General features: G+C 35.9%; 2 protein-coding genes across 6 annotated transcripts in view; both read left to right on the plus strand.

The window, feature by feature from the left end:
* LOC120624770 overlaps positions 1–8,754 on the plus strand; it is a 29,018-nt gene extending 20,264 nt beyond the window's left edge. The window contains exons 3-7 of the mRNA XM_039891501.1: positions 127–270; positions 2,310–2,405; positions 4,925–5,037; positions 6,340–6,452; positions 6,948–8,754. Of these exons, the coding sequence (XP_039747435.1) occupies positions 127–270; positions 2,310–2,405; positions 4,925–5,037; positions 6,340–6,452; positions 6,948–7,489 (1,008 nt within the window). The 3' untranslated portion in view covers positions 7,490–8,754. The remainder of the gene's footprint in view (positions 1–126; positions 271–2,309; positions 2,406–4,924; positions 5,038–6,339; positions 6,453–6,947) is intronic.
* Positions 8,755–10,960: 2,206 nt separating this feature from the next.
* Positions 10,961–24,204, plus strand: part of LOC120625839 (rho guanine nucleotide exchange factor 28) — a 66,535-nt gene continuing 53,291 nt past the window's right edge. For 3 of the 5 annotated variants that reach the window (XM_039893097.1, XM_039893114.1, XM_039893087.1), the window contains exons 1-2: positions 10,961–11,349; positions 12,704–12,759. In XM_039893097.1, the coding sequence (XP_039749031.1) occupies positions 12,717–12,759 (43 nt within the window). In that variant the 5' untranslated portion in view covers positions 10,961–11,349; positions 12,704–12,716. Of the gene's footprint in view, positions 11,350–12,703; positions 12,760–24,204 lie in introns of those variants that run through there. The other 2 variants (XM_039893081.1, XM_039893105.1) reach the window with 2 other exon arrangements.

The raw sequence follows: 24,204 nt of genomic DNA on the forward strand, positions 1-24,204 counted from the left end.
TGGAGAACGTAAAGGTATGCGGGTTTCCTCACGATGTTTTCTTTGGTCTGTCCCCCCGAAAGGAATTATGAAACCTTACCCACTAAGTTATACTTATTGATAATAAAGTTCATATAACAATTTCAGGTGGCATACGCTATAGCCCTAATCTACGAGATAGTGTGGGTGGTGGAGTCACAGAGCGGTTTGCCGATTCCCTCGGTGCTTCTCATGATATGCTACTGCGTCGTCATCGCTGCCACCGTCACCCTGGTGCACGGACTCATTTCGGTGAGCTATCTCATATTCTCTAGCCCCTATTGCTATTGATATTATTTTTACAGGGAAAATTGCGAAAAGGATAGTTTGTACCTGGCCAATATGACCATTAATCTTTATTAATGTTTATTAATATATTCGCTGTAAGAGACCGGGCTGCCTGAAAGCAAGCCTCTCCGATTTAATCTCACACAATACAAGATAGAACAATGATTGTTAAATTATGTTGCAAAAGAGAAACCGCGGAGTTTTTTGTCGACTGAATATTATGTCTTCCGAACAGGTGGTAGAGTCACTACAAACATACATAGCTGTCGTTTCAAAATGCTTTAAATAAATAAATTTGTTTTTTTTAATTAAAAAGCCTAGATAATAGTTTAAGACAGCGACAGCGAGTGGGTTTTCCTACATTACGCCAAACTATATCCTCTCTATTTATTCTAATCAGTCATACCGATGGTACATAAGTTATAGTAAAGTTTATGTTGTTACCAATATTCTAAATAAATATAAAACGAAAGAGTCAATAAAGTTTATAATCCCGTTTTCCGTAATTTGATTCTTCTATTAAGGAGGAGATCATTTTTTTGTAGTTTCGTATTTGGTATATCTTTTATTTTTGTCTTTTTACTTGCGTTACGTGCAATAGAGATTTTATTTATGTAAGTATCATAGAAATAGCACCCCTATGGTTTGTACCGTTCTCGCATTGAATATAAATGAGGTTGCCCGATAACCAGTAAATTGTAATGTAATTAAAAAAATCCTTATCATTATCCTCCCATGAGTCCCACCAACTGTACCTAATAGCGTTTAGCTAAAGACGAAGAGCTGTCAAGTAGTTCATGAATGACGTTTGTTTGTCCATCAATAACTACTTACCTACTTACGTTTTGCTTCAGAGCTACACAAAAGGCGGTAGGCAAAAGAATTCCAAAAAGTTTGGAATTCGTTTCCTAGTGTAAATCGTGATTAAATTCTAGAATTTCGGTATTGTTAATGTAAGTTGTTACTGTACGCCCGGTTCATGGTGTTTTCTCTCACGTCACCATTATGGCATGACCTTAATAATAATTTCATAACTTGAGTCCATAAAGCAATTCTTTACACGCTTCCTTTCTATTGTATATTTAACAGTGTCGTAAAAATAAAATGGTTTTATTTTATATTGTTTACTTTATAATAATTTCATCATTTATTGTTTTACAATGGTTCAAATTCTGATGTTCAGAAAATTCTAAACTAAATGGCCACATTTAAAAGTAATGCTCCCCTGAGTGAGAACAACAGACTTGGCACCAATAAAGAAATGACTATCTGTCCATCTCCCTCTTGATCAAAGTTTTGTTTATAAACTTGGACCAAGAGCAGTGGCATGCATAGAGGGTATGCAGATGCTATAAAATGAAGAAAATGTCAAGAAAGACATTCTCTTACTTAAGAGTAGGCTTTTTCTAACTCTTAAATTGCCTTTTCTTAGGTTTCTTAAAACTCTCGTTTATTATTATTACACGTATTAATTTTATATACTATTATAATTTATATACTACGACAACGCAAACATCGCCCCAAAGTAAGCGTAGCTTGCGTTATGGGTAGTGGGTACTGAGATGACTACTGATGAATATTTTTATGAATTATATACATAAATACTTATAATATACATATAAACACCCAGACACTGAAAAACATTCATGCTCATCACACAAACATTTTCCAGTTGTGGGAATTGAACTCACGGCCTTTGACTCAGAAAGCCGTGTCGCTGCAAACTGCGCCAATCGGCCGTCCAAATAATTCGTAATAACAAACAAGTAAACTTCTTAAAACTCGTACTGGAGATTTTTTCACTTTATTCACGTTTCATTTTTACACATTTTTACCCTCTATGCACGCCACTGACCAAGAGGGATCTTCGAGGCTTGCAAAGACTTGGCGCTTTTCAATCCACGGTACAGACTGGATTTCGAAGAGGCTACACTGCAGATCACATCAAAACCTCGAGAAGAAGACAGATAATGCTGATAAATGTTTCGTTTTCTTATTTGCAGAAAAACAACACCTACCTATTGGCCTGGCTGATAGCAGTTATCCTAGTCTTAATACCAGAATGTGCTCTAGTCTTCTACATGTCTATAAGTCATTGGGTAAGTCACTAGTATAGGTTATAAGGAACCTCATTAAATCGCTTTCTTAAGCCCTACACATTTTAAACCGATAAACTGCCTCGTTGGTTTGAATCCCCAGGTCGAGCCAATAAATAGGATTGGGATTCTCTATCGAGAAATTCTTAGTAGGTAAGTCCAGTCCGGAGTTAACAATAGGCGGTTATTCAGCTCCGGGCCCCGGAGGGCTCTCCGGGGCAGGACTGACTCTGAGAGTCAGTCCTGCGCCTTTCCGGTTTTGTCGGTTTTGCCAGTCCATCGGACTACGAGAACCGAGCGAGACTACGCACACGCTACATCTTTCTCACAGTTGGAAAAACTCTCTGGAGACTGACGACCGTAGCCGAAATCGATCAGGAAAACTGTTTTTGAATTATATTTTAAGTTGCGAATGACTTTGTTAATTTATCCAAGATGTTATCTCTTGATAGGTGGCTGACATTAGAATTTAAATCATTGACAACATTGGTTTAATAGGAAAATTAGTTAATTAGTTGACGGCTGACTGATTAAGGCCTAAGGCCTATGGCTATCGAAATCTAAGGGTTGACGTTCGTTTTTCGAAAACGTGGTTGCCAAAATGCATGGTTGCCGGGCCGTTTTGGCAACCAACTACTATTGCAAGCTTGTGCCCCAGTTTCACACAATAAGCCTTTAATAAACAGGATTTTTTTTTTCTACTAATTAGTGTTACAAGCTTGTGTTCATTAGGATTACATTCAAAACTAATAACCGGTGAAACCCCCTTTTGATTGATTTATGTTACGGTAATGTGATTTATACTAATAATTACCACATGATTTGGTAAATGTGATGCCTATTATTAAACTGAAGTGTGTTTTTCAGGGCGTGTTAATAAACCTAATTTCTTCATCATGATGCCCCACTGATAGGCAAAGATCTCTTCTTTCGTGGGAGAGAGTTTATGGGTTTAGACTCACCACGCTATTCCAATGCAGGGTGGGTCTCCTCCCTGAATAGAAAGGGCTTAGTCCGTAGTCCACGACATGGCTAAACTTTTAGGTATGAATGTTTCCACACGACGTTTTCATTCATCTTTAAAGCAAATGATATTTAATTTATTAAAATTCACATAACTTAAGCCCTTAGAAATATATTTAAATAAGCAACTGCTTATTACAAAAGTTGTTATCGTTTCATATCATTGATAGGCCTAATAGATATTATGTAGAGCAGGCATTTTGCCTCGAGTTAATTGAATAATCACAGCGACTAGTCTATTAACTGGCTTCATTAGTTAGTTCACAATTGTTTTTTCCTGCCACAATCAATAAAAACGCTCTGATAAGGTAATTTAATTATCATTTAAATTAGTTCCAATAAATGTATACGCATATAAACCTGCTACACCTTAGTTTGATTGGCTAAAATTAAAATATTAATAGACAAAAATAACCTTAATAAATTCTAAATCTTCTTCGATACCACCGCAACGAGGCACAGTATCTATACCCAAGATGCTGGCAGCATTGGCCCTTTTAATGGCCAAGGTTATTCAATATCCTATTGGCGTCTTCAGGCGTTTCCAGGATTCGAACTGTGTCTTGGTTTATATAAGTATTCGGTGCCACAGTTAAGCCGAACTAAGCAACAACCAATTTCGCTTACGAGTAAAATTAATAATTATTAGTACCGAGTATATGGATAGATTTTCTGTTCGTGTTAACTTTTTTGGCTTCTATTCAAGAATTATACGTTCACAACGGGACAACATGAACAGTTTACGGTGCAAATCGTCACATGGCCACCTGTGGTCTATAAACCACCCTGCCAAAGAGATAATTAGCAAGGCAACCGAATCTGAATCCGAAAAAAAGTATTGCAAGCGACAACAAACTTATATGTTTGGTGTGATACACCCAGACCTGAACGTGTTAAGTACCTTTGTTTCCAAGATATAGGTAATATAAAAGGTTTCATCATTAGCATCCCTTCAGCCGATTTATGTTCACACTGGATAGGTGTTTTGTATAGGCGTTTCAAAATCCACGAATCTGGGCCGCTTGTTTCCAGCGGCTCCGAGCGACTCGTTTGATGTCTTATGTCCACCTCGTTGGGGTACGACCAACGCTGCACTTTACCGGTGCGGGGTCTCCTTTCTAACTCCTTGGGACGCCGACGTCCGTCGGTTCTCCAAACTATATGCCCCGCCCAGTGGCCTGCATAGAGGGTATGCACAGGGTACGCAGATGATATGAAATAAAGAAAAACGCCAGTACGAGTTATAAATACATAAGAGTAGGCTTTTTATAACTCTTACAATGCCTTTCCTTATGTTTTTTATAACTCGTACAGGAGATTTTCTTCATTTTATATCGCATACCCTCTATGCACGCCACTGGCCGCGCCCATTGCCACCTTAGCTTTGCGCCTCGTTGAGCTATGTCGGCAATAGCTCTTTCTATCGCCCGCTGAGTGACTCTGAGCCTTGTTATGAGGCCCAAGTAGTAATATAAGTGATAATATATTCTGTGATACAGGGTCTGCAAGGAGTGTACGGCGGTGCTGAACTGGCTTGCTACGTGGCGCGGTTGCCGGCAATAGTATGCGGTGTGGTGCTGGTGCAATCTGCATACGCATTACGGGAAGCTAGGTACAACTTCCAAGTTGCATATACAATATTCGTAAGCGCAGCAAAGTTTAATCCAATAATGACTTGAAATGATTGCAAATTCCAATGAAATACAGTCTTTGTTGCTTTAGATTAAGATTTGAAATATTACAACGCGTGATGTTCATATGCTATTTTGTTCATAGCAGTGGCAACACACATGGAATGGATATGTTGCGCTTTTTTTCTAACCTACGACGCAAAAACGACGGGGCTTACTTTAACATGACCGTGTGTGTGTGTGACTTACGTAGGAGTGCAACTCCCCTGGTTGCAAAGAAGTGCATATTTTAATTTAAAACAATAGGTTTGTGGGTCGTTGAGGACAACGCAATTGACTGAGGCTAGGATGTGTCTTAAATGTGTTTCTGTGTGTGTGTATTTGTGGCTGTGTATCTATTTGGCATAGTAGCGACCAAACGGATGAATTGATTTCGATTTTGTTGTTTATTTTTAAAAGGTGAAGTTCTTAGCTATGTTTGATAAAAATCGGTCCATGATGGAGCTGCCGCTACGAAATGGCTGTTTACTTATTTTTTTTACAACTCGCTCAATATGGGTATCAAACGAAAGGGCTTGACTTATAGAATACTATAAGTCAAGCCCATGTAATAAAACACAATTTTTGACATGAAAAGTTGAAATCCAAGATGGCCATCACCACAAAATGAGGAGTTACATTTTGTTTTTCACTACTTGCTTGATGTGGGTATCAAATAAAAGGGATTGACTAGTAGAATAATGTGCACGATATTAAATTAGCATTTTGAATTACCTACAATTTTTCATATTATTGTAGAATGGCGTAAAAAATGTTAGCTCTAAAATCTAAAAGACGCTCTTGAAATAAATGTTCTGAAATAAAGGATCAGGCTTGGTTATTTTTTATATACTTATTTGTTTTGTGCAAAAAGTTCAATTCATAAGGTGAAAAACATAAACTCAAATATTATCTACCATTACAACGTTGTTACAGTTATCATTTTTTATGTTCATCCATCAGTCAGTCCAACTAGCCCCATAGTAAGGGTAGCTTGTGTTATACTAAGATTACTGTTGGATATTTTAATGAATAATATACATAAATAGTCATATAAACATCTGGACACTGAAAAATATTCATCTTCATCACACAAACATTATTCCAGCTTTAGGAATCGAACCCACGGACTCAGAAAACAGGGTTGCTGGCCATTGCGCCATTTGGCCGTAACGTAAGTTAAGTTTATTGTTTGTGGACGACCGAATTAGCAGTAACAGTTATTCTCTCTTATGTTCTCCCAGGAAAGGTGAATACGGCAATCCGGCAGCAGTAAGCGGCAGCGAGTTTGATGCCAGCCATTTTGTGGCAGATACGCCCAGTGCATTTACAAACGATGGCTTCATGGCTGACAATGGTAATATCATTTTCAATTAAAAATAAAGACATTACCGATTATAATTTTTATAATTTTCAAGTGCATTACATCATCAATTCATCATCATTGCCATCATCATCATATCACTGCAGGGCACGGGTCTCCTCCCACAATGAGAAGGAGCTAAAGCCTTAGTCCACCACGCTGCCCCACTGCGGATTGGTGGACTCCACACACCTTTGAGAATATTATGGAGAACTCTCAGGCATTCAGGTTTCCTCACGATGTTTCCTTCATCGTGAAGCAAGTTATATTTTAATCGCTAAAAACGCACTTAACTTAAAAAGGTTAGAGGTGTGTAATTCATACAAAGGGGTTACTAAAAGTGATTAATAGATTGAATAAAATAAACTGACAACTACATCCAGAAGAACCGATTAAAAAAAACTACATATTTCGGTTTTCCGGTAGGTATTTACTTACAGTACAGTAAATATCTCCAAAATTTTTGTCATCATTGTTCTTATTTTCCAGGAAAAACTGGATCAATGCCGGACCTCCGACGTCACTTAGCATCACGGCAATCCATGAACATGGGCTATCCACCGATAATGCTACCGCAACCTCCTCCTGCGTACTGGCAACACCTCGCCGACAGGCAGTACGCCGCAAGCCTTCGCGGATACCCCAAATCCTTCGCGCCCCCACAGAACTTCGGCACATGGGTCGGTCCCAGGACCGGTCCATTCGCCGACAACCCCTATAAGAGGAGACATTCCGTTGTAGGCGCGTTCAACACAGATGAATATCCTTCAAAAGGTTACGATTTCGAAGAAAGGGTGGATTGCAAAAGCGAAATGGGTTATCCATACAGGCCGTACATGTACGATCCGAGGGTGTACCCTCCAGATTACGACCCGAGGTTCTTCCAAAGTGATCCATATGGCAACTTGAGACATGACCCTTATCACTTTAGCGGATCGAGAGAAAGAGTTTTCTATGGGATAAGAAACAGTCATAATTCGGTTGGCAACGAGTCTGATGATCTGACTAAGTATAAGGATGTAGCTCTGTGAAGTCAACTGAGCAATAGAATTTTCAGTCTTAATAGAATGTTTCGGTTGCACACGAATCTTTAAATCATTACAATAAATATTGACAAGTCTTTAAATAGTGCTCTCCTTTTTCGTCGAGAACATTGTGAAAAGGATAGTGAGAGTACTTTTAGACTTATCGATTTATTTCGCGTAAAGACTGGTGTATAGCCGCATTAGCACCAATTAATTTGAGGAATGTATGGTACTCGTATTTTAATCCAATCAGCACGAAGAATTTCAAACGCTATTAAAGCCGTTTAGTGGCTATAACGTGAACTATAATTTATGCAAGATAGCTATTGGATAACTTTTAGTTCTGGTTCGGAAGTTGCGAATGTTTGATTAAGAGTAATGCATCGTTCAAAAATAATTGGTGCTTGTTTTTGGTGCTAATATAGGTATAACTTTAAGTAGGTATCTATAAGTTGTTTATTTTTGAATTAGAAAACATTTTTCAATGGGCACGTACCTACATATTATCATTACATAATTCATAAATGTTTTATTTATAGTGTGATGTATATTTTAAAATATTATAAGACTTAAAACTGAAGATGCATATTTGTCAGTTGCTCATTTTGGCAGCATACCCAAAAGCAATTAGTCACCATATTTGAAACTGGTAACGTAGATACTTTTGCAAACTTTAACTGCTCGCAAACGTGGTGCAAATATTAACGATAATTTGGAAGTTTATATACTAAATTAACTAAGATCTATTGTTAAATCACATGTTAATATTTCAATGATGGTTTGGATTATTATGTTTGTGGGCTTGTGACTTTTATAAATTACCTAAATAAAATTATTGTTTTTTTAGACAATTTTAAAATAAATTTCAAATATCGTTTTCTACACATACTTATTTTATGGCGTGGGAGGGAATTCAATTATAATAATATGAAATTGGCATCTCAATGATATAAAAACTATAAAATTAGTGACTCTTTAAAGTGTTTTTGAATTTCCCTTTAAATTCAGACGAGTCTGAGGATGTAACTTAGGCGTTTTTGCATGAAGAAATCTGGAATTTGCTATCGTTGTACCTATAATTAAGTAAACATAGACTAAAGTATAATTTAGATGTAAGTAGGTAACTCTCTATGAAATTAAGTATTAATAGTTTTAGCATGTTACCTTAATAACCAAAGGATTGTATTTGTTCTAATGAATGAAAATAATATGTAAAAGAAAAACTTTCAGTCACTACATTGTTTAAGAAATTATAGTTTTTTTACAACTGACATCTTGGTTTTTCTGTCTCCTCTAACTATATTTATTTTTCTATGACATCTTCAGTTTTTTGAAGTGTGGGATCCTGGAAGGGGTGTTTATTAAAACCACTTTCGTCAGTCCGTTATTTGCGGCGCAGCACTTTTAACGACCTTCCTGACTAAATGGTGAGCGCTGTCTGCCCTGTCTTATAAGTAGTTAGTAGAACCGGTTTTAATCTGCGGTTGAATTTGCTATTTGAGAATTTATAAATACCGCTTTTTCTCTGCTCTGGTCTAGTGCGCAATTCATTTAAATTACCGGTTGAGTTTTTTTGGAAGCTTCTAGCGATAGCTTATAGAAAAGGCCTATTATAGTATTAAAGGATTACGCAAACTATAATAAACCTTGGGTGTGAACAATTGCTCTAACCTGGTTGCTTCTTAAATATTTTCATATGACAATGTTAGATGGTAATAACAAAAAGAACACCTGGCTAAATTTGTTGTGGGCTTCTTCTTATGCCAGGGCGCGTTTAGAACCCTCGTAGCTTTAGTTTTAAGTTTTAGAATGTAGTTATCGCCTTCACTACTCACTGCTACTACTCACTGCTATATCAAAAGTGCCATCTATGTGCCTATTTTAAGGGAGCAGACATTTTTCTCCCCGGAAGAAGGATAATATTTTATTTTTAACCTGGGTATCTTTAAAAAAGGAGTGTATAGGCAAATTCTATGTAAGAGCGTCCCATCTTAGGCCACATCTGCCTTTTCCAACAAGTGAGTTTGTGATCAAGCTTATCCCACAGCTTTATCAACTCCCCGAGCAATCGCGCACCTTGCACCTTTTTACCTACGTAAAAATTAAAATAATAAACGGGAGTAAACTTCTTCTATTTCCTGTTGCCGTGCTGAGGCAGGTGCAACCGAAAATTACCCTGGTGAGATTGCAGTCAAGGGCTAACTTGTAGGAAAATAATAAAAATGTCGCTAGTTATACGCATAATCTACGGAGCCTCACGCTTCCTGCGTAACCAGGTCATCTCCAGAGACTTGCGCCTAGAGAGCCCCGTCTATTGTTCGCATCCCAGCTCCTGAGGGATATCGCGCCAAACCATTTGCGCTCGCTGTATACAACAGCTATTATATTACCTAGACTAGACCTAGACCTAGTACCGCTAGACCGCCGATCGTTTTCTCGCCACTGGCTGATGGAGTCTCACTTCTGGACTTGACTTTAGTGATCAGCGGGCGTTAGAACACCAAGGACTTACCATGCCGCCGCAGACGATTCGCGAATACATTTCAGGCTAAAACGCACTGCCGCGAGAGTATCTCGATTTGACACAAGGGAACAGCCACCATCCTTTAGTTGCAAACGGTTGCGATACCACTAGAGATGGCCAACAGGGTCTACGAGATGTGATGGTGTACGTTCACCATAGAATCTCGTAACAAACAATTTATCTTATACGCTCCTTAAAAACTTGCATCCGCTATTCTACGCCATTGCTATTCAGTTTTGCCAGGTCTCTTTTCCTTACTGGCCGACTCGTGCTCAAATCCTTTTAGTAAGTAATCTTCTTCTTTCTTCAATGAAATGAAAACGATCTTTGGTTAAACCAAACAAAATAACTGTATTTTTTTAACTCTGCAGCTTTATTAAAAGTAGTAATAGCTGGTATAAGTCACAAAATATTATTACTCCTACCGGATAGATAGTCAAAGACAGAAATTTTAAGATCTAAGTTAATTTAAAACCCATTTTAGCGCTATTAATTCTTAAGCACCATTATCTTTTATCTTCCAATAAAAACAGAATTTTGATTTCCAGAAAGACTAGAACCCATACATAAAACTACAAAAATTTATAAACTTGCCAAAACAAAAAATTTATTGTATGCTAATATTATTATAGTTATTACATCGTTTGCATTTATTACCAATAATTACTATTAAAATATTCGGCTTAATTTATTAATAATTAAACTATGTGTGAAAATGAGAACAATAAGTTTAATGTTTTATTAAAAAGTTAAGTTTTGGATTGCCAGTTTTTTGTGACACAACCATGGAATGTAACAAGTATGGCCCACACGCACATTAAATAATTATTTATTTGTATTGACAGTAAGTTTTAATTTTGCTTAGCAAAATGATTTCATTCGGTTATCTTCTAGTTGAAGTTGTCCTTGTCACTCACGTCTCACTTCACTCAGTCAAATTGAGGAATTGAAGTCGTCGACATTTGTTTAAAGTTTTGGAAGTTATTTAAAACTTTAACTAGCTTTAAAAGTGATGAAATAAAGTGTTTATAGCATAGGTTTAGCAGTTGTCCTAGTAGGTTTCGAAAAAACAATACGAAAAGTAGTTTAAGTGAAGTTTTTTGTGATGTTTCGTTGTGAATAACTGTTTATTGTTTTGTGTAGGTGGCTACTCGTATGTGGATCGGTTTGCCCCAATGTGAAAGTGTAATTTCGCATTAAAATTAGATCCCATTGTTTAAAACTTTCCGGGTAACTGAAGTACTGAGAAAATACCAAGTACCCAATACACCTTGCGTAAGATATTTCATACGACTGTACGTGATGTGTTGAGTCGGTGACTTATGGTCTACCTTTAGTTCAAGTAAGTTTTGAATATTTATTTTTTAAATATATACATATATATATAAATTAAATTTAAACTTTCCCGTTCAGACTCTTTTGAAAAGTTAAGCTAATTTAAACTATGCAAGTACTCAAAAGTTTTAAAAATTACTGTTATCTAATAAACACAGATAATGTTGGATTTTTATCAGCTTAAATTACATGCAGTAAGCTTGGATTGACAGTGTGTAGAATAAACGTTATAAATATTATTATTTAACTTTTAACAAATTTTTTATCATTGGTATGAAATTTCGTAGAAATACCTATTTATGCTGTGCCTGGTTTGGTTCAAATAAAAATTGAAAACTGATGGGATTCAAACCTGAGCTCTTTGTTTGGTGATACAGGCAGGATAATTAATTTCCCTATGCTTTCTGCTATGGCACCACTTAATTATTTATCAAAAATGCCTGCAAAGTTTTTAATTATGATTGTAACTTTTCTGCAATGATATTTCATTTTACCCAATTTTGATTTACATAGCAAACAAAATATAGTGAATTTGTGTATAATATATCCAGAATGCAATGAATAACATGAATGAAACTATTGCCATCATCATCAAAAATTCAAAATTCAAAATATAAAAATGTTTTATTCATGTAGACCTTATGGCAGGCACAGGCACTTATGAAGCGTTCATACATTTAACATGTTACCACTAATGTTAGTGATGGTGATAGCTGCATTGGTGTTTTTAAAACTAAGGCTAGGAGGGTTTCAAATGCACCCTGCTCTAAGAGCCCACAACAAATTAAGCCAGGCTTTTTTTTTGTTGTCACCATCTCACATTCAACTTAATGTTTAGTTACAGCAATTCATACCCATATGCTTTTTAATCATACATGTAATTTTTAATATTATAATAGACTTTTTCTGTAAGCTTACATTTTATATAAATTTTGGACTTATTAAGAGACATCTCAAGGATTTCATCTGGTGATTTGTTAAAAAATGATATACAATTACCCTTAAATGAATTATTTATTTTATGCAGCCTAGTTAACTGCACTACAAGTTTATTTTTACTTCTAATATTAATTGTTACAGTCCACTTTCTTTTTGAATTTTGTTATATTTTTATATAAAATAAATTTTCAAATATGGCTTGGTCGAAGGCACAGGTGCTCCCACAATAAGAAGAGAAGAGTTAGTCTATTGTCCACCAAGCTGCCCCAGTGTGGATTGGTGGACTACATACAACTTTGAGAAAATTATGGAGAACTCTCAGGCATGCAGTTTTCCTCACGATCTGTTCCTTCACCATTGAAGCAAGAGATATTTTTATTTCTTAAAGTGCACATAACTTACTAGCTTTTTTTTTTTTTCAGCTTCTGCGTGACAATGAATGTGCCATCAAAAGAAAATGTGGGACTTATATCTTCAGGTAAACAATTTGTTTATTTGTCTTTCACTGCAAACTCAGCCTGCCACTGTCAATTAATATGGTTGCAGAATCGGGACAAAAATCATTGAACTGAACTAAACTGATAGGTATAAAAGCAGTGCCATCTTTTTCACACTATGTTTGTAGAAAGCACTATTTTTAAACATATTCTCTTAGCTATGCCACAAATAATTGTTTTTTTTTTAAATGATCATACTATATTAGCCCTTGACTGCAATCTGGATGATAAGATGATAGCATGCTAATGTAGTTAGGGATATCATAGAAACTGCACTGACATTCATTGCTTACACCTGATGTCAGTGATAAATCTTTGTTACCTTGTCTCCTCTTTTAAGTAATTTTAATGACCCCTATCTCCACCTTTGCAAGCGGTGTGGAGACAGAGTTCAAGTCCAGGCATGTACCACTAACTTTTCAGAGTTATGTTTTATTAAAAAAAATAAAAAATATCACTTGCATAAAACACTTACGCACACTCACACCCACTCACACTCATTCATGCTGTTGTGAATATCGTAACTGATTGTTTTGTATATGTAGTACTTGCACCTATTGCTTTATTGTCACAGTTTATATTTGTAAGCTAGATTTAGCCTTATTTTAGTAATAAGATAAACCTATACCCAAAATTATTTGTAACGCTGTTGGAGTACTAATAAATAAATAAATATTTATTTTAAACAGTGAAGGGAAAACATCAGTGAAGTCTACCAATCCGCACTTGGCCAGTGGTGGAAGACGGCCTAAACCGTTCTCATTCTGAGGGGAGACCCGTGCCCTGTAGTAGGCTGGTAATGGGGTTCATATGATATCTTTAACTTTGCATTAGTCTTTTATAACCTTGGGCAAGGGTTTCATAAACTATTTACCGTTGAGTTTTCACTCGGCTTGCTAAATTTAGAGGAAGTGTACACACAATACAGTAAATATTCAAGTCAGTAATAGAAAATAGGTGAAGGCTACGTCTGGTGATCAAACCAAGGCATTATAACAATAAATTATTCTATTTTAAGTTGAATACTAACAAACAGATGTACCGGTAAGTCAATAGATTGGTCATGGAACAATAGAGCACATTCTTCAAATGCCACATTTATCAAACCTCCGTCACTTAACGGACAGGCTGAATGGTTATCTGTCTAAATGCCGTTGAGCGTGATCTTTACGGCGCGACTTAGATTTTGGGGCTTATGGGCGATTGTATAGGTGTGAGTGGTATTCAGAAACTCCTACGTACAAGAGACTGTTTTATTGATCATGAACAAAACTGGTTCGATTTCCGTCAATTTTTGAATTTTCTTTGGTCTGGTCAAAGTCATGCCACCAAGAGATTTAGCGTTCCAGTACGATGGTCGAGTCACTACAAACAGACATACTTGACGTTTCAAAAGTGCTTATAAAGGCCTACTACATGAAATAAATGAATTTTGAATTTTTTGATGTCGCGTATAAATCGATTAGGGGTTCGGTGTAACTGTTATACCACCTTACAAGTTAGCTCGTTACCATCTTAGACTGCATCATCACTGGTGAGATTGGAGTAAAGTTCTTAATTGTAGTGGAATAAAAGAAAAGCCCCAGAACTGAAGAGGACTAAAACATAACTATTTTCAAACGAACCATCTACTAGTTTCATATATTTTAAAAGTGCGTTAAGTTACTTCAAGTCGTATTATTTTCTACCACCAGAATCGCTTAACAGAAACCGGACGCTACGCAAGGCCCTAATTGTAAATGTAGATTACGGGAAAATTTACGGAGCGAAGTTTTTTTTCGTGGTAAGAACTGTCTGGTTGAAGAGGCGCGTTGCCTTTAACCAACTAAAATCGGATAACAAAAGGCGCGGAGGTAGCGAGGGTGAAGCGCGAAAAATACGTAAAACTACCACATACAAGTTTCACAGTGAGCGCTTGAGTGTGAAGAGGCTTGAGTAGAAGTAGTGAGAAGAGGAAGAGTATTTCAAAAATATGGCTCCGCCTTTAAATGATTGCTTCTAAAACTACGATCTTCGTATCGTATCGGATCGTTAGTAGTTCTGATGGTCATTATATTAGAAGACATCTTACTCCACCTCAAAGCTTTAACTAACCCAAGTGATGCCCCCAGTGGATTTTGATCTCGTGATGATGAAATGATTTCTTTCTTTATTTTTATGATTGAAACTCTCTCTTGTAGGCGATGGATTTATTGCCATTGTCTCAGGTAGGTAATTGCGAATTTGGTTAATTCCATATTTGATTTTCGAAAGAGTAGTAAAACTATAAAGTTTACGCGGTTTATGGAGGCTTTGCTACTAACGGCCCATATACGTCTCATGTCCTTATATCGCACCGCACGATTCGCCTTGGTAGCTAAAGGATCTGTACCTTTTGATACCTCCATAACGGGATGCGGAAGCGCAAAAGCTGTTTCATTGTGTTGCAACCTCTAGTTTTTCAAAACTGGGTTAGATCTATTTATTATATATATGGTTTGGTCTGTAGGATTTCCACTCGAGAGATGTGCGTTTTGTACGCTGGATACGTCCATCCATCAAGTTGGTTCCACCTTCGACTAAGCTTTATCCGACTAAATGTGGTCCTCTTTCTGGCATAGTCTAGCCAACTGCCCGGTCTTGAGCGTCCGGCTTTTTAAGTCTCGAATCTGCATTCACGGTGTCTAGCGCGTTCTGGAAGATCATCTTTACTTCGGGGAGTGTGCTCGAAAATTTTTCGATCTCGTTCACGATTCACGCCCTCCCGAGTTCTGTGTTTCCTTACTCTTACGTCCTGGGTATCTTTAAAACAAGAGTTAATAGGCATCTTCTAGGCATCATTCACCACGTCCCATCTTAGAACACATCTGCACTTTGTATCAGTTGAGATTGTGGTAAATCGCTGATCTATAACCAATAATAAAATTAAAAAAAACATTGCGATTTTAGCCTCCAGGGTCGGCAGTACAATCACGTCCTTGGCAACACTTGCTATTTTAATACATGTAGACAAGCGGTGTGGATTGGTTTAGGTTAGGTAAATAAATATAAGAAAGCCATGATGATTAGAAAACTAGTAAGGAGAATTAGTAAGTAGAACTTTTCTGAAAAACCTCTTCCTGTTTATACGACAATCCACTCTTAAGGAATTTTATTGTAGCTCTTTGGTTTTAGGGAAAGTCCAAGTCTTAAATTCCATGCAGGGACTCTAAAATATAGTGCCCTTATATCATTGCTTATTGGGGGCTGGATGGAAAATGTTATCAGCATTATCAACTCATTACCAGCCCACTATAGGGTATGGGTTTCTCCTCTTAGAATCAGAAGATTTTAGGCCGTAGTACTATAGTGGGCCGGTAATGGGTTGATATGATGAAAGTAAGTGATATCAAGTTTGTTCTTAGCTATGACTACATCAGTAACGTACGTGTTGGTTACGCTTAATCGGTGTGAACGACCAGGAAATCATATTACTGAAGGTCATACTTTAATAACAAAACATATTTCTTCGTATACATCTGCAGCGAGCACGAAACGAATTGCTTTGGGTAAAAATTAATCCCCAAAACTTCAAGTCTCTTTGGATAATCTATAACTTTAGTTAGTCATATCTAAAGTGCAAGGAAAGCAAACATCACATAAAGACTGCGATAACTTTTAAACCTAGCTAGTACCGATTATCTTCTTAATGCAATCTTGTGATGTGAAATTTAGTCACATATCGGAATTTAATATCATTCGTTACGCATGTCCTCAGTATTCTCAGTATACTCTTTGCGGGAGCCGCATTACATACCCACCATGTTGCTCCAATGCGGGTTGGTGGACTTAAACGATTATAATGTATTAGTGATTATAACCTGATCCGACTGCTTAATGTGCTCTCTCAGGCACGGTGATGGAAAGGTACTACGACTTTCCAAAATACGGGCTGGTTTTGAAAATTTCTTAACACAAAAACCCATAAAGTACTACGTTACGATTTACGCCCCGACCGAAGAATCGAACCTATGAAGTCGTGATCTGTATATGAACGTGCTAACCGCGATACGTAAGGCAGTCAACAATTCTCAACACTAGATCAGAGATTGAATGTAGTACTTAGGTAAGTTTTAAGTTCTAACTATGTAAAATTGTGTGGCAAATGTTTGTGTGATGAACATGAATGTTTTTCAGTGTCTGGGTGGTTATATGTATATTATAAGTATTTATGTATATTATACATACAAAATATTCATCAGGCATCTTAGTACCCATAACACAAGCTACGCTTACTTTGTGGCTAGGTGGCGATGTGTGTATTGTCGTAGTATGTATATATATTATTTTTTTGAATTGGTTTTTTAAAATACCAGTACCACTGTTGGGAACTGCGTCTTCCGTAACACTTCCGTTCACAGTTGTGACCTAACAATAATAACAATAATGTTTACTTCTTAAGTCTAAAAAATGTAGTTAAAGGTTTTCTAATTAATAGGATGGGGCATACATGAAATCTTAAATAATTATTTTACTACAAGCTTCTGAAGCTAAACTAAGAAACCTTGTATTTCAGCTTCAGTGCCTTCACCTCATCGGGTTTTTGATTATTTTTAGCTTAAATGCAGTTGTAATTACTTACTAAGTAATAATAGGAAGATACTTAGGGCTAAATTTTTATTTTTTATTTTTTTCGGAAAAGATTGTTTATAAGTGTCTATTCGTGCACTGGCTGGGATTAAGTTACCAGATTAGAATAATTTGCAGTTCATTTTAATCCCTGAAAATTATTTCAGCGTTAAATTACCAGCTAATTTAATCAGATATTACGTACTATATTTTACTCATCGGTGTATTATTAGTGTGTATTATAAGCGGTGATAGCCCAATAGGGAGCCTAGTATTATTGATTTGACAACTCCACATAAAATCAGATTCATGAAAGAAGCTTGTTAACTTCAAAGCTAGCACTAGGAACGCACTAATGCCCATTTTCACTAACAACGAACAAGGCAATGCTTAAATAAGTAACGCCTAATCGAAGGAGATTCCAAGGCCTCAACCGTTCACAAATTGTTATCACCTAAGAGTTGGTGAAACAACTTTGTTTTATAGACATCGTCTAAAACATGTTGCATTCGATTTATGCGATGCCTAATTTTAGTGAAAACTGGCATAAATGATCTAACATTTAGGATTTTCTGCTAACGGAATAAATGTTAGATCACAATCAATCGTGTATCAACATCCATTATAACGTTCCACCATTGTTATTCAAGCCAAGACAATATGTCAAGCTGTCAATTCTACTCCCATTCAATTATATCAGATGATAATCTTTAGCATAGATAGAGTTTTGCCTATTGACCTATTGCCCTGTTACGATACGAGTTCACGCTTAAACAGCAATATATTATATAAAAAACTGGCAGCTTATCAAATCAGAATAATAGGCAAGCACTGGTTAGGTTCTGAGAAAATGTTAACATTCTTAGCATATTTTAACAAAAAAATAACTGACTTGCCATATCAATACCAATTAATTAAAATATAAATATATTCTGTTGTATGAATCAAGCTTGAATACTATGTGCTACAACTAGCTTCCTGATGCGAAAAAATATGCAACTACTATTAACTTTGATAGGAAAAGCGATAACCTCTTTGAATGCATATAGACGTGATATTATGTAGTGTGATGGCGTAAACAAATCATAATCATGCGGTAGCAGAAGCCCTGGTTGTTTTGCTGTTATTTATTGAAGAGTTCCGTTGCCTGTCGCCGAAACACTTCATCAGTTGTATGTGAAATTTAAATGGGACCATTCAAAATTCATTTATTTCAATTAGGCCTAATATAAGCACTTTTGAAACGTCAAGTCTGTCTGTTTGTAGTGACTCTACCACCGGTTCGGAAGGCAGATTCTACGGAGAAGAAGCCAGCAAGAAACTCAGCAGTTGCTCTTTTCCAACTTCAAAAATTTACATTTTACATTTTAACATTCATTTTTCTATCTTATGAGAGATGAAAGCTCAGCCGGATGCTGCCAAGCAACCTAGTCATTAAGAAATTCATTAAATGTTATAATTTCGGAGTAAATGAAGTACTTAGGTAAGAGTTAGAGTTTTTTTTAATTCGAAAAGGGGTTTCGAATTAAAAAAAAGAACTTTGATTATCCGTCTATAGATAACGGGTTAGAATTGATAACCTCCTCCGTTTTTAAAGAAGTCTGTTAAAAATCAATGGTCCGCGAACGAGTCTCGCAACCAAGTCAAAGTTTAATATATTGCACTATTATATAACATATATGTAATAAATTACCAAACATGATTATTAAAATCAATAGTTTGAGACAGGGCCAGTCTCACGAAAGGCTTTATTAATGTAATCTTCAAAAATGTTGATGAAAATATAAACTCTTGTTAAGTGATTAACTTTGTCTATGAACATATATACCAGAGCAGCATAGGCCAAGGAGTTTACAAGGAGATTGTTGTTGTTTATAAGTGAAAATGCAGAAGTTGTACGCGGATGAAGTCGCAGCGTACCGCTAGTTATTCATATAATGTCATCCTTAGGTAGGTACAATGTACATATCGGCATCAGATAATTAAAATCTATGCTATTCACATAATATCACGTTCAAAATTTCTGTACGCTCATGTAACCATAGGCATAGGGAATTGATTATATGAGCGTATGAGATAAAATAAAAATAAACAACGACAATACACACACATCGCCATCTAGCCCTAAAGTAAGCGTAGCTTGTGTTATGGGTACTGAGATAGCTGATGAATATTTTTTTATGAATATAATACACATAAATACTTATAATATACAGATAAACACCCAGACACTGAAAAACATTCATGTTCATCACACCAACATTTTCCAGTTGTGGGAATCGAACCCACGGCCTTGGACTCAGAAAGCAGGGTCGCTGCCCACTGCGCCAATCGGCCGTCAAGATGTATAGTATAATTTATTTCAAAAAATATACAGATCCTTAAGAAAATTGTAACACGGTAACCCAAAGTGGCCAAATTTTCCCCATTAATTCCATTATTTGTCGTGTTCTGAGATACATATATGATACCTATTGACGTTACATAAACATGGTGTATCTACATGAATAAAGTACTCATTATTACCTACAAGAAGTCTGCGATATAAGTCGAAGATATATCTAAATATCACAGTTAAGCCACAACAACAGCTTTAAGAGGTGGCCCAATATAACATTACTGTGAATACTTTTACGAGTATGAAATCGCGGGTAAAAGCTAGTTACATATAATTTTATAATTTTTATTAGTGTTTTTACATACACTCGGAGGAATTATCACTTATAATACCACAAGAGCGCGACGCGCGAGTGATTTTTCCTGAAAAACTTGACGACTTTATTTGTTTGCAGGGAACCTTGAGGGAAATGCCAGATAATTTTGAAGCTCGTGTGGTATTCGGGGGATTATTTTTCCGTCCCAAATGTCGGCCAATAGAATTGCACCATGAGACGAAATGTACAGTTAACAAATAAGAATTTCATAATGAATAAATATAGCAAAATATATATAGCAACTACCAGAGAAAATTTTCAAAAAATTATCAGTATAATACCATGTAGGTTGTACCACGTGACGTCGAATGGTGCAATTCTATTGGTCGATATTTGGGTCGGAAAAATAATCAATTTTATAAATTTAAAATGCATATAAAACACATAACATAACATTCGCTATAAGGCTAATGGAAAAGGCATCCCTACTAATATTATAAATGTCAATGTAAGTTTGTTTGTTACGCTTTCACGCAAAAATTACTTGACCGATGCTCATGAAACTTTGTACACATACTCTTGGAAGTGTTAGAAGTAATATAGGATACTTTTTATCCCGACATTAAGTTCGGTTCCTTTGGGAGAGGGGATGAGGGTTTGACGATTTAACACCCTAACTCCGACAAATTATAACCAACTGTACAGGTATGTGTTTCATTTTGCCCAAACTGGTTGGAGAAAGAGGACAGAACTCCTCAGCGGACAGTAGCAAACCCCTCATTTAAGGCTTAGCGATACTGAATACTTAAATTTTTTTTTAGAACTACAACTAAATTTAATGCCACATCAAAAAACAAACGCAGACGAAGTCGCGGGCAACAGCTAGTATATATATATATACTGATTTCGGCATCGAAGGTAGGAGAGCCGTAGCTAGTTGGTAAAGCGCTCAGGTCGCAGGTTAAAATCCTGGCGTTGCATATAATCACTTAGCCACCACTACATAATATATCATGGTAGTAGTATGGGAAAAGGAACTCGATTGATCACAATCCATTACTGAAACATGGAGTGTGTGATTTTGAAGTGATGTCCGTTGGTAGCGGTCTTACGTGCGATTTTATAAAATGTAGGTGACTGTGATTTATTAATAAATAATCGATGGCTTCGATATGTGCTATATCTCAACATACATATACAATATATCTTTATCTTAAAATATTTATACCTTTTCTCTGTGACATAAAAATAACTGTCATTTATTGAGACAACTATTATTGGATTGATAGCATAAATCAAACCGACTTTAACATTATTTTCCCAGGCTGGTAGAGACATAGTCTCCCTTTTAATAAAATCAATATAAATCCCGCATTACGTCATAACGGTTAATAATAAGGTAATAAATTGCTTGTGAGTAAGTATAGTTTCCAAATTTAAATTTTAAAAACCTTGACCTTTACATGATCGATGCAGCATAAAATTCTAAGATTACAGTTCCGAAGCCTATACTTAGATGAGCATCCATCATCGATTTGAAGAGTAGCCCTTTACATGTTCGACGAGCATTGCCTTGAATTTTTAATAGCATAAACGGGGAATTTTCCTTTTATGTATTCATCATGACCACATCTAACCATATCTCTGGGGTAACTGAGGCTGTTGAATAGTTCAGCCTTTGCCGCTGTGGCTGGATCGATTTCGCGCATGTGCAAAGAGCCTAGCCCTGTTCCAAAGGCTAGGCAGCTGCCTCGGCGGCCACTGTCAAAATAATACTTCGAATTTCGAATTCCACACGCGTTTCCCTTTAAATAAAGTAACACAAATGTTTATTTAAAAATCGAACGCGGTCTACATTTAGTTTCCTAACTACCCGTGATTTATTGTTTTTCGTGTATTTTTTGTTTTTATTTCGCGATGCGTGTTTTTCTTTAAATGCGTACTCTTTTGTGTGATAAAAGGTAATTGAATTAGTGGCCGTCGCTTGTAAAATGTAGTGCCACTGCAACTGGTCTAAGGGTAGGTAAGTATAGATACTTGTAGAATGTAGAGTTCGGTTAGCTTTAGTTTACTTGTTGCGCCTTTGTGCTTGGGTTACGTAATGTGACATTTAAAATGGCTTTAATGATTATTTTGGTTGCCGTTGGGGCGCTTCGTGAATTGATGAGTATTATTTTAGTGATAACGGTCCAACAGCAGGTTGAAAACTTATGTTTTGAAAACAAAATAATTTTATTTTTTTTGTGTTATGTTCTGTGTGCCGCGGATTTTTTTGTATTCTAGTCTCCGATGCCCGAAGACGAGATTTTTTTTTATTGCTGTTAAGAATAACAATATGTGACAAAAAATTTTAAATCCCGCCAACTTACATTGGAGCAGCGCGGAGGCTCTAAGCTGGGATGAGCTTATTTGTTATATTATTAGAGAGTTGATCATAAAATTCTTTTATTAGTTAAGTACATAAATTGCTCGCGCTTTTTATTTAGCGGAATCTTTGATCAATATAATACTAGATGTGCAGATAACATACAGACATCAAGTGTCCGTGAAAAATTCATTAACGAATTGGGAGCTTCTTTTCGCTATATTGCCAATGAAAAAGCCAATAAGTTGTTAAAGTCTGAAAAATAATACAAGTGACAGAATATCTCATTTCAGAAAACGAAGTGCAAGCTATAAATTATCCATACTATAATTATATTATGTCTATTTGTTTGTTTGCTACTTATGTTCGTCACAACCGTTGAACCGATCTTTATGAAATTTTCCAAATGTTGCAAAAGAGGATTTTATAAAACAGCTTTCGTTAGTCATGCTTAGCTTGATCGATTATCTACTTATCTTGGTAAAATTTTAGCAAATAAATAGTTTGCCTTCCGGAGTCCTTGAAAAATAAGGCAAAATAGACGCGGCCGAAAATTAAGTAGTATTAAATATTTTTAAACAAAACCGATAACTATCAGTGAAAATAAAAACTACTTTTTTTACTACATTTTTGTTTCGGCATATCTAGTACATTATTGATCGAAGAGCGGAACCTATAGAAGCGAATGTGTGAACGTTTATGATTTTCTCGTGAAAATGGTCCGAGCCATTCCATTCTAATAATATCTAGTTTACATAAACATAGCATGTTATGCTGTTAATTAAGATAATATGATCTATAAACATGGCAATTAACTGTTCCAATTAAATAAGGTAAAGGCGTATTTTTACGTCGTACGTGTTTTAGTTCTTGAAACATTCCTTTTTTCACTAAAACATTATTCTTATTTTGAACTGAAAGCCAAAAATGGAAAATGTTTCTGTGATGAACATGAATGTTTTTCAGTGTCTGGGTGTTTATCTGTATTTTACAAGTATTTATGTATAATATTCATCAGTCTTCTTAGCATCTACCCATAACACAAGCTACGCTTACTTTGGGGCTAGATGGTGATGTATGTATTGTCGTAGTCGTATTTAAATACCTTTGATATTTTATATCTTTCAGTAAAAACTATGGCAATGGTTTCGGTCACGCAGATAAGTCTCAGAGACAGTAAATAACGTACCTCTAAAGCTTTCGAAGTATTATTTCGGTTTTCATTTACACGTTGTGTATTATTGTTAAATATAAATTATTATAATTCAAACATACCCATTAACGTCTTACTCCTAGCCACAGGTTTCTTCGCTCATAGGAGAGAGGGTTTTAGATCATAGATCCGCCACAGGCAGTCATTATAATTAATCCAAGCTACTGCCCGCGGCTTCGCTTTTTTTTGTTTTTTTTTTTTTAATCCTCCGAGAATTAAATTTTTTTTTTCTAAAATTGTCATAAATAAGTCCTTCTCAAGCATGAGAGCTATATACCACTTGTAACAGAATTACGAAATAAAATTGAAGGATCCATAACATAAGTATATTTCATAAGGAGTCACCCCGTTTAAATATTAAATCAAAAGAAGCATATTTATTTTTTAGGGTTTTAATTTTGCATGTGAAGTTAGGGATGTATTTGATTTGTTTCAGTAAAAACTATAATAGCAGTAGTTTACTCAAATCTATTAGGTTTTCGGTTTCACAGATGAGTCTCAGAGCCAGTACATAATGAACCTCTAAAGCCTGTGAAAATCTTATTTCGGTTTTTATTTTCACGTTGTATAATGTGTTGCAAATTTCATTAAGGTCGGTTTCAGTGGT

The sequence above is a fragment of the Pararge aegeria genome, chromosome 1 (genome assembly GCF_905163445.1).
Source record: "Pararge aegeria chromosome 1, ilParAegt1.1, whole genome shotgun sequence".
Classification (NCBI taxonomy): domain Eukaryota; kingdom Metazoa; phylum Arthropoda; class Insecta; order Lepidoptera; family Nymphalidae; genus Pararge; species Pararge aegeria.